This window comes from Strix aluco, chromosome 5, assembly GCF_031877795.1.
Source record: "Strix aluco isolate bStrAlu1 chromosome 5, bStrAlu1.hap1, whole genome shotgun sequence".
Lineage (NCBI taxonomy): Eukaryota > Metazoa > Chordata > Aves > Strigiformes > Strigidae > Strix > Strix aluco.
In genome coordinates this window covers 58694934-58706492 of record NC_133935.1, presented here as the reverse complement: position 1 = coordinate 58706492, position 11559 = coordinate 58694934, and the positions used below count along the sequence as shown (strand labels likewise).

The window sequence follows — 11559 nt, the reverse complement described above, 5'->3', positions numbered from 1 at the left end:
AGGGTCAAGATTGTAGATTTGAAGAGTCAAGTATTGGTTTGTTTGGGACTATTTCACTGTCAGTAAATTAGACAGAAACGTTTCCCTGAAGGAGCTGCTACTTGCATCTGTTTAAGGGGGTACTCTAGAAAGTGTTGGTGGAGTGGTTGTGGAACTCTGCTGTCAAGGCAGCCCTCTTAACCCTTACTCTGGTTTCATATGGAAGCAGTTCTAAGTGTAAATGGATCTTGGTAACTTGAGCTGAGAAGACTGCATACAGCAGCTGTATGCAGTGCTGCCCCGTGTCTCCCTTGTACACAAGCGGCTCCAAGAACAGATGCATTTCAGCAGTGCTAACAGGACGAACCTAAGGAGTTCCTTAGACCTTTGCACTTTTTCAGTCACTGATCATCACTGACCATGGCAAGTGAAGAAGCAAGTAAATATGAAAAAGATGATTCGGTGCCTCGGTCCTGTGTGATACTGAGCATGCCTGCACATTGTTATGCCCCAGCTGGTCCTAGGTCTGTGGCAGTTGAGGGCACTCAGCACCTTGCAGAATCAAACCATAGAGTGAAAAAAAAAACCCCAACACTTCTAATCAATAATAGAGACAGAAAAGGTGGATTTATTATGAGTACTGACTGAATAACTAGAGTAAGAGTAATTGAGAACAAGATCAGAGAGATGAAGAAGCTTTCATTTCTTTGGGGACTGTTACTGTAGCACAAACTTTATTTACAGACTCTTACCAGAAAAAATCTGTTGACTATTGGTGTCAGTTTCTAGTGGACCACAGACTGCTCTGATAGCTGCAGTTGAAACGAGGGATGTGACAAATCCATGTGTTTGAGATGCACCAAGTGCCAAATACTAGAGTTGATTCTCCCTGGCTAACAAGTACGGATGTGTGTCAGTGTGAGACAGGAGCTTGAAAGCAGTTACGATAGCTACAAGATGAGTGGGAGAGATGAGAACTTAATACTGTCACTAAAAAGCAGCTGACAGCTCGGAGAAGAAGAGAGAAACAACACTGTGAGTGTCATGTTTTTGTCTTACGGTACTTTTGCTTTCATCATTTAACAGCATTTACAGAAAGATATTTGGGTTGGGCTTTTAGGGTTTCTTTCCCTACAACTTATTCTGCACTTACTTTTTTACTCTGTTAGCTATCTTAAAGTTATCTTTGTAACAACTGCTTGCGATATCCAGAGGAGATTATTACAACTGCAGCTGGGAATTAACAGCGGGAGTAATAAACTCTTAAGAGCAAACCTCACAGTTTTCATGTGTATGACTTGACAGTAATACATCAGGAAGAGAAAAATCAAGAAATAGAAAGAAGGTGATGTAAAATAAAGGTGTAAAGCAAAGCACTCCTAATAGCAGGAATAGAATTTGTGGGCAAATCCAAGTAGAGTGATACCAAGAAAGATTCCTGGACCTAGTTCTTCACTCTTTTAGACAATGAAGCAGTCATCACAGAAAGGACTATCATTTGTTCTGGAAAAGGAGACTGCAGTGCAAGTTGTCAGCTTTGGTGACTTTTTTGTAAAATTGTTCAGAAGAGACAAGAAAGCATTGGATGAGAAAGAGAACTTGAAGTAAAAGCGAAAGTGTTGGACATGCTCCATAGTGTCAGCTGCACTGTTGTGATGGGAGTAACCAATTTATTTATTGATAATGGAGGTGGCTTCTTAATGTATGTACCAGTAGAAGGTTCTGAATACTAAAATTACAGAGTTACCCACCAGTCCCTTACGTGGTCACACTTTTGGGTGTCAGTCTCCACAACTGTGTAAAGTCAGAGTGAGAAAGCATCAGCTCCTGCTTTCACCCTCTGAGGCATGGGTCCCTTTTAAAAACATGAAGGTTCAGACCAGATTTCACCTGTCTCTTCTCTGATAGTGGCCAATAGCAACTATAGTACAAGAACAAGTAGTATTTTCCCCACATCACTTTACAAAAACACTTGGCCTTCACTCAGAAACTGCCAGCAAATACTGAGTACAGCGTACCAGCATTGCTATGAGATGCATATTACCTATTACCCATTTCCCATGTAAGACAATATGACACCCACTTTCAGTCAATACAATTTTGGGCTGAATATGGCATCTTATGAAAGGGTTTGTTTTTATTCAAGTTTGTTTTTTCACAAAAAGAGTAGTAAATTAATCTATTCAGAGGCACAGAAAGGAAAACTACCAAACTTTGTGGCAGAATTGGATTTATTTATAAGTTATGGAATCTGAAGTTATCCTTAAATACAAATAATATAGAAGCAGACACAAAACTCATTCCAAAGAAACAGGAGAATGACAAAGTGAACAAGGTCAGGCTGGAATCATGTGAATAGAAATCGCTATTTCCTGTGATCATTCACCTTCATTTAGAGTAAAACTAAGCCCTTAGCCCTGCAATTTCCAATGCACAAAGAATCTGGAACTCTTGCCCAAAATGGCTGACAATCCACTGTTTGTTGTAAAGCATAAGGGCTTAGTTTTCAAAATCTATATTCACATAAAAAAGGATAAAATATTATTTTCTAATATTTTCCATTCAGCTGGCTTTTCCAATGCTCCTGTGACCATATCAGAATGTTTAAGTAACCTGTGTGCCATATGTGAAAATATCTGAGTACTTGATCATGCTGAATTTCATTCCAAAGAAGATCTATTCTCCAGGGACTTTCAGCTCAGCATGGGTAAAGAGGTAATCATGAAGATCAGGAGACTGTGTGAAGAGGTATCTCGCCTTTTCCTTAATTCCTGATTGATTTAGATGCTTTAATATCATATTGTTCATTTTCTTAAGATCTTCTATGTTCTTCTTTTCAGATATTAGTCTGCTTGATATTTGGTCCACCTTGTTTCTAGTTTGAACTTGAAAAGGAAAATGTACCACATTAAATTGGGAACATTTAAGTCAAGAACGTCACTATCCTCTCTTGCATTCCTGTGGGAGTTTGTAGGAAATTATGATGAGTAAAAATATTAAAGAGGAAAACAACTGCAGAACCTAATGCTAAGAAGTTATGCATCTGGTGGAGTTACCTTCTCACTACATTCTTTAATTGCTTATTTTCTGTTTTATTCCATTTGGTGCAGTGTAATAAAATCAAATACAGCTCAGACAAATTTTGCAGTCTTCAGGAGTGTATCCATTCCATTAGTGTCCACAGGAAAATGTCTTATTTAGGGGCTCCATGATGCTATTTCTGGGCAGTATGTGCCTCTATTTTTCTAAAAGTACAATTACTAAAACACACAGCAGACTACAGCCACATTGGATTTTCTAAAGCATTTAGGTTAAAGGAAAATTCTTGTGAATATTGGCATTTGGAGGCCAGTTTCCTCTGGAACACCAATATGTCATGTACACTTCTGGAGCTATTTTTCTTTTGGCCTTCCAAAGTTAACAAAATTTGCCCATGGGTTTTGAAGCTTAAATCTAATAGTGCCAATGCTAAATGATGCTATGTCTATGGATTGCAAACATAATCTGAGATTATGTTTGTAACATAATCTGAAACACTGGTGGAAATCAGTTTCAAAAACCACGGGCCTCCACCAACCTAAATCCAAGCAAACTCCTTTAATCCCTGTAAGTGGCCTTTTCACTATTACTTTACCATTTTTCCACCAGAGGGGCACATTACACATTTTTCTATACCAGGGCTCTACTTGTAGCAGCTCCCCACTAAATAAATCTGGAATTCGAGTATGAGATATTTTAACTAGGCTTTTACAATCATGCCAGTTAAAATTTCCTTTGCACTCTTTACTTGTCTGATACTCTGTTCTTTGAGCACTTGTGAGCAAATTCAGTCAAGGGTTAGTATTTCCTGTTCAAAAAGGAAAATGAGGATTTTTGCTATGCCCCAGTGAATTCCCTACTATAGGATAAAAGAAATCTTGATTTCACATGTGTTCCAATTCATTCAAAATGGACTTGTAAGTTAAAATAATGCATCTCATACTCTGTTCAATGCCATTAGCCCAGAAAACCCCAAGATGGTAAGGGCTCCATAAAACAAGGTCACCTGTAGCCATATGTCTAGCTAAGCCAGCCTGATCAGTCCAGCTGAAGCAGAACAGTAATTACGTCTACAGACTCCATGATATGTGCCAATTTTGAAATTTTTGCTTTCTTATATTTGAGATTTTCTTAGTTCCAAAACAATTTCCAGTCAATACTTAGCTGGCAACCTTCAGGTCTTTCTTCAGGTACCCTGATTTAAGTGTTAGCCTGGGTGTAATTCTAGTTTCAGTGGAATGACACTAATACTGAGTCTTATCAGGAAAAGAGTGGAAGTCACATTGTCAAAGTATCTCACTGCCATACAGCCATCTTTAAAATTTAATTTATTTTCCAGTCAGCATTTTTTAGCAACACAGTATAACCCTGCTGAGCTAAATTCTTCGCAGCTGTTGAAGCTCACAAAACCTTTGCACTAAGAACAAAATTATGCCTTTACGCTCAGAGAATAGAGGCCTGTGCCTTTGCACCCAGGACCACAGTGCCCATAACCAGCCAAAGACTTTGACCACGCAAATACAGCAGTAGCATGTTATAAGGTAGCATGACAGATTTTAGCAAAGTTCTTCTTCCAATTGGCCCTACATTTTTAAGAACCACTCTGGTTTACTTACTTATTAAGAATATTACGAACGAAACAAGTGCCAAACTGACGATCAAAGTAAGAATAAAGGTGACGAAGAACAAACATTGGTTTCTTATGTTGCTCCCTGCCGTGTTTTCTCCAGTACCACCAGTGTTCTCTTCCTCATCTGTTATGAGATGACAAATCATTTGGTGATAAAGTTTAAGGTTGGTTAGGATAAACATGACAAAATGCTTCTGGCTTCATGAAATGATGCAGAATACGTCATAGTTTTGGCCAACATATTTTATTTCCTGGGATATTGCATGAAAAGGGAAGAAACCAACTTTATGAGCTCAGCTTGTATTTGGAAGTATAAAAACTAATACATCTATTATAACTGTTAGAACATATTCAACAAAAATGTTTCTAGTTTTGAAATACACTGTTTTGTTGAAGTTGACCTGTTTTACAGCTCAGGTTGCAGTGAAGTTTTCATCAGAAGGGTTTCTAAGGGCCTGATTAGACTCAACCTTTTCAAGAGAAGAGGCAAAAATTCATATTGAAAACCTAGGTACAGATTCATCCTACACATTCATCCTCTAGATTTTCTTCTTTTTCTGTTTGACGATAGAAGTATCCCTGGGTTGATTAATTTACCAAATTAAGCACCTCATTTAAGCTCCTGATGTTGCATAGGATGAATGTAGGTCTTGACTTTATCTTAAAACTAATGTTTTCAATATTATTCTTCTTTAGGTTTTGTGGGTTTCATTCCAATAAAAAATGAGGTACGCATCCTCCCAAATTGTCAAAAATGGAATAGACTCTCACATGGACTACATGTGTTGTCCTTCCAGCCCATGAAGAATGAGGGGGAAAAAGGACAAGTAGTTGCTATGATGCCCTCAAATCACTGTGGCAAAACAATTTATTGCTGTGTAAGGAATATGTTGCATGTAGGGAAAGTCCGTAGTTTCATAGAAATAATTGCAGTCAAACGACAGGTGGCAATAAGCCCTAAAGGTAACAGGTAAATTCAAGTGAACACCATGAGGAAATTAATGTGAATATAAAAAAATTTCATACTTGAGCCAGGTTTGTTTAATCCCAAGTTTGCATACTACTTTAACTACTTACTAAGGTTTGGTTTTAATTTTATGTTTTGGGGGAAGCAAGAAGATAATGTAATTTCATTTTGATATCAGTCTCATACATACTAAAATTACATGTTAATGTAATTTCTCCCCCTGTAATTGCTCTCTTGCCATTCCAAAAGGGAAAGTAGCATGTGCATCTGTGAAAAATATATTTCTAGATCGTGTTCTTGTTTTAGCTGGTAGAAATCTCTGAGGTCTTTGCAACTGAGCCTGTAGTGATAAAGCTGAGGGAAGGCTGCATATGCCATTACAGTACTTTAATGATGAACCAACCTGGGGCTGAGCAATTCACCTAGTTAGCAGGAGATCTCTGGGAATATCTCTGCTTTTCTTTATGGCATTTAACACGTTCCTGCCTGCGGGTAGGCTGAAACCTTTTAATGTTTGGGTTTGGGGGGTTTATTTTTATTCCCTTAGCATTCATAACAAATGGATTGGTGCACTAAGTGCCTGCACCAATACTGCTTTCTAGTCAGAATAATAAGGATGAGGAGGGCCTGCTACTGCTTTCTCTCAAGCATACTAAGCTATCAGTAGAGGTCTCAAAAGTGGTCTCTGTTTGCTCTGTCTAATGAATGCTTCTTACTATTTTTGTAGGTTGAACATTCCAGACTGCAGTGTTGTGAGGAATCAGTCAACACACATTCTTGCCAAACTGCAAACAGTGGGACCATTTTATCATCTAAAACATAAAGAAATTACTGCATGGCTGCTACCAGAGCAATCAAAAGGTATATACATTTCAAATAGCTATTAACATGATTGCTAGTGTGTTTGATTATGCCAGGACAGATCAAGCTACTGAACAAAAGGATTGCTGTGTCCTGCAACATTAATGTGTCTTGAAACATTATTTTTAAACCAAATTGGGCATCTGCTATACAACTAGTAGATCATTCACAAGATTTTAGTTTATATTAGAAATTGAAAAATACTCCACAGATCTCACTGATTTTCTGGCAAGAGAACCAGAATTTTATGCTGCTGAATAAGGCAGATAAGGACTGTGAAAAATTCATTTTATGTATTTAACTGATGCGATAAGATATCTACAGAATCTCCAAGTTTTTTAAAAAGAATAATCCTAGAAGCCAAAGCACTTTACAAATTGGTGCATAAAATACATCTTAGGCTACCTTTATTTACATCTGGAATGTAGGGAGGAGCATGCATGTGATTGTTCCACAGAACCATATATGATTCCACAGAACTCTGTATATTTACCTGGAAAGTAAGCAATACTGTCCAATAAAAATTACAAAAGAAAGCAAAGCAGTCACATTGCAAAGAGTTTCACTGACATTAAAACCAGTTTAACCCATTGTCTCATTTTGTACTTGTAGAAGTGACAATATCAAGATAATCTACATATGAAAATTAAGTAGCTTATATCTTACATCTTTGTGTTAAATACAGAAACAAGCACCATTCTAGTTAGTTGCATTAGGATAAATTAGAGGAGTCAGAAACAGAAGTAATGGAAAGGCATTTAAGTCCTATAACTAGAAGCATGGTTAAGTCTTGGCCATTTAAAACTCATTTAAACATAGCTGTTGTTCTATAGTTTTTCTTCAGTCAAATTTGCCATTATAGTAAGGGAAATAAAAGCAGATTCAAATATTGTTATGTGGAATGCTGCTGAAGAATGTTTTCAGATCACAAAGAACTCAAATATATTGTAGCTATTACTGGGTGAAAACATCCTTGTTGCCATGAGAAATCAAAGATAAAAGCCGTATAAAACCAGAAGTGTGAGAGCCCATATCTGAAACTGTAAGTAAAGAGAGTCTGTGAATTAAAATGCTTAAAAGTCTCATGGGATATTTCAGATAACTGGTTTGAGTCCTTAGGAGATGTGTCTTAAAAGAATGAACAGAAATTCTCTGGTGTTTCTATTACCACATGTGAATTTTAGTGCATGTGAAGAGTTACGATGCTATTTATGTAGTAGGTGTATATTGAGCATTACTAGAGACATTATCCTGCAAGGGATCACCTCATGAATCCCAATGGAAATGGAAGATAAGTTCAGGCTTGACAGTGAATCCCCAGCCAAATGCAAGGATTTTCAAGAACCTAATAACTGAAATACTCAGCGGGAGCAGCTAAACCATTAATCTGATCTGTTTAAATTATGCCATTGTCAATCTTTTTCTTATATTTTTCAGTACAGAGCTTGACATATACATATTGGCCTATTGGGCTGTTGACATCAGTGATATACAATGTGGTCAGCCTTTTCAAATGTCATACATAACTCTTTTTTGATGGCCTATTGCATGTATAGAAAACCACGGAGCATCACCTATTGTACATACCTAGCGCATGTTGGGATCCATCTGGACAAACATTTAGTTTATTTAGGTTGTTTAAGGAATCAACTACATAAAGTTTTCCTTCTTCATAAGTATCGGGCAGGTTAATTTCCAAGGAAGGGCTCTCCATTGTATCTAAAAGAAATAATAATTTAAAAGATAAATTAAAACATGGATATGGGAAATAACTGGTAATAGTTGGTGTCCCATTCTAAGGAAATGCTGAGCAGCCTTAACAACCCTTAAAATAAAAGGGAATTGAAGGACTAGCAGACTTAACTGGGTCTTGAAGGCAAGTACATAGCACTTGTTTATTCTTGGAGATCTTTGATGAGTATAAGATTTCATTTCTACATTATGTTTGTGCACATGGGTATACTTATACATATATACACATATATATGTGTGTGTGGAGAAAGAGAGAAAGAAAAAAATCTATTTGACTGGCTCCAGCACTGATCTGCACGTTAGTTATTTAGTTGTATAACACTTTTGGCTTGGTCTGTACTTAGCAAGATGTAGGGTGATATCCTGACCACAGGGAAAGCCAGACCTTCACTAATACTGCCAGGACGTTTGTTGCTCAGGTCCTCTGCTTTCAGCATCAAATAATTCAGAGATAAGACAGAGAAAGCAGGTACAGATGTAGGAGATAATCAGCAAGAATATGGGTCTGTTTATATACCTTAGAGTATCACTATGAAATTATTATTGATGAAAAATGGAGAAAAAAAATAGTCTTCTAATGTGATTCTACTCCACATAGATGCTAGTTATGGACAAATTAAAGCCTGATTGCAAAGCCTTTTCTTCAGACTAATACTCCTTGCTTTTAAAAAAGCACTGGATGTCAGGTACACTACCCTGACTCCAAAAGTGTCTTCTAGAAACAAACTACAGTTCTAACCATAAGGAGATGCAGAAGCTCTAACTAGGCATCTTAGACTGGTCACTGAAAACTAGTACCTCCAGGTAATAGTCCTCTTATTCTAAGATACGTCTTTTTGACCTTAAAATTGCAGCCTAAATACCCTTCCCTTGCTACTGAATGTAAAGGGGGAGCTCACAGAGATTAGTTTAGACTTGGGAGTTGAATGCATCTTACCCATTTGGTATTTTATCAAAGCTGTCAAGTTCAGTCTTACCTGCCAAATGGAACTCAGCACTTCATGTGATGCAAAGCTCCTGTTGATGAAGGGTGTTAAATACTTAAGGGTGATTTCTGAATCCTAGATGAACTGCCCTCTTCACATGCCTCTGAGCCCTCTCTCCCTCTGCAAGCAATAGGGAACACAGTGTGACCCGATTCCTAAGACAGCATTTAAATTTAAAACCTAAAGTCTGAGGAATATAGCCCTGAGTGTTTACAGAAAAGACCTACTCCTTCCCTCATCAAACCAAATGCAGAAGATGGTCATAATTCCCCCAAATTTGAGCACACAGCCAAGTAAACGTTCATCAAGTCTCAACAAGTCTGAAGACTAAGTGCTTAAATGACTCCTGACAATGGGGCTTGTTCTCCTGCTTGTGGGGCTTGATGGGCCTACATGTATACCTTTATATTTCTCTTTAATAGAGTGTAAGAAAAGATTACAGCTTATTTTCTTCTCCATTCAGAATTGCTGCTGCAAAATACAAAGATAAGGTAGAAAAGCTGGCATAGTAGTGGTTACCCTTACCTAGCATATGATTTTTAGGTGTGCAGCAGTAATTTCAGGACAGACAATTGTGTTCGCTGTCCTTCCACTAGAACATTGTGTGGTGCCAAGCAGCACGGTCTGTGAGCCACATCCCCACCAGCTCTGCTGTCTCCCCACAAGCACATCCGTGGCCAGCTGCAATCGTTACGGAGCCCTGTGTTTCAGCAACGGCATGCTAAAAGTTACCGCCTCATGCATAGAGGCTTTTGGTTCTTTTAGCTTCCAAAGAGCAGTTGTTTCTCCTGGGTATTGTGATTAGTACCTCCCTGCAACTTCAGGGAAGACTCTTCTTAACAACTTGAGCTGTAATAAATGTGAGTACCTTTGATTTATTGCTATTATGAATTATATGTTTCTGCATTCATTATTATTTAAAACCGATTTCCTCACTGTGCATGTAACTACAGTGAAGATAAACAGCCATTACTAATTCAACAACATCTATATTATATTTGTTTGATTCCACTGACATGCCAAACAAAGGAGAGAGGATACTTTGTCACTGGCCAAAAGTATTGATTATTTTCCCAACAAACTAATCTAAACATTGGGGTTTTGGGAGTCACTCTATCTTGTACTTTAACCTTGCTTAAAGACTTTCCCCCCCCCCTGTGGCTTTTAAATTTCTTAAGTTGTTGTAGTAAAATTAGAACTTAGAATGAGAACACACCAAAAAATTCTTCACAGAAAAAAGAAAATCAAGTCTAAAAGGAATTAAAAACCAGGAGAATGAAACATTACTTACAACATAACTATGTTCAGGTAATGTGCCAGTATGGGAGAAATCAGCCAGTGAAAATCACCCGAAGAATACTTGTTCGGCTGTTCCTCTCTCTACTTTTAGACCCATGGGAACCTGTCAACTCCTGCAGGACCCATGAAGGCAGCTATGAAACAGACTGTCCCTTTCAATCTATATTTAGAGTTCATCTTGGCTAAGTATACTGACTTCACAATATTGATCTGTTTAAACAGAAATCAGCACATATACAGCTCTTTTTTATTATATTGGAATCATTATGATAATATTGTATCATGAAGAATGAGATTTGGTACTGATGATCAATATTTCACTAACCTTTGGGTTTATGATGCCCTTTTAAAACTTATTTGCTATGCAGAAGAGTCATATCTACAACACTGTAGCTATGAGTAACCAGTTTGCTATGCAGAAGGGTCATAGCTACAGTATTGCAGTCATGAGCACTTTAAAGGCATAGACTAGAAAAAAACAGGGTATTTTCCTCCTCCCACACACCATACAAATTCAAGTGGGAAAATATTATGGGATGGACTAATTTGTACTGCATCCTTAGCTTAAAAAATAAATTCTGATGAACTGTTTGTGAGTACTGGTAATTGCTCCTTCACAGACAGTTCGTGTGATCACTAGATTTTTTTTTCTGCAGAACATGATGTTATAGCACACTGTAATGAGAGGCAGCTGACACTTACATGAAGGGACCACAGCTCAAAACAACAAATCCTTTCTGAAGCTATTCTACAGGTCTAAAATTTTTAACCCCTTTAAACTGACAGTAAATATATTTTTCTTTCAGGAAACAACTGAGAAGATGCATCTTCTGACTCATAGCTCCCATCCCAAGCTGACAGAGCTCTGCTGCTGCCCAGTCCGAGTGGCTGGGCCAGCAGTACAGATGTAACCAGCTTGCTCCTTTTCTGCAGGGGGCTCCTAGAAGTCCTCCCTCCAAAGATGCGCAAGACAGAAAAAAAAAAAAATCTCTCAAAGCCCTCAAAAGATTCCTCACACCATCCTAATTGTAAGAGAAGGACCCAGG

At 37.8% G+C, this 11559-nt stretch overlaps 1 protein-coding gene across 2 annotated transcripts; it reads right to left on the bottom strand.

The window, feature by feature from the left end:
- Window positions 1–2192: 2192 nt before the first annotated feature.
- On the bottom strand, window positions 2193–10640 carry LSMEM1 (leucine rich single-pass membrane protein 1). Of its 2 annotated transcripts, XM_074827527.1 has the most exons (5): window positions 10506–10640; window positions 9206–9334; window positions 8064–8195; window positions 4635–4772; window positions 2193–2864 (listed from the first exon to the last, which is right to left on the bottom strand). In XM_074827527.1, exons 3-5 carry the CDS (start codon window positions 8188–8190, stop codon window positions 2656–2658), a joined length of 474 nt encoding a protein of 157 aa, XP_074683628.1. In that variant the 5' UTR covers window positions 8191–8195; window positions 9206–9334; window positions 10506–10640; the 3' UTR covers window positions 2193–2655. The 2 variants fall into 2 exon arrangements, with proteins under 2 accessions (XP_074683628.1, XP_074683629.1); XM_074827528.1 differs by lacking the exon at window positions 9206–9334.
- Window positions 10641–11559: the final 919 nt, after the last annotated feature.

Excerpts from the sequence above, each read along its gene's own strand:
- LSMEM1 (XM_074827527.1), bottom strand. The coding sequence starts at position 8,190 with ATGGAGAGCCCTTCCTTGGAAATTAACCTGCCCGATACTTATGAAGAA. Across the intron at positions 4,773-8,063 it reads TGGATCCCAACATGCGCTAG|ATGAGGAAGAGAACACTGGT; the intron begins GTATGTACAATA and ends ATCTCATAACAG. Across the intron at positions 2,865-4,634 it reads GTTCGTAATATTCTTAATAA|TTCAAACTAGAAACAAGGTG; the intron begins GTAAGTAAACCA and ends TTCCTTTTCAAG.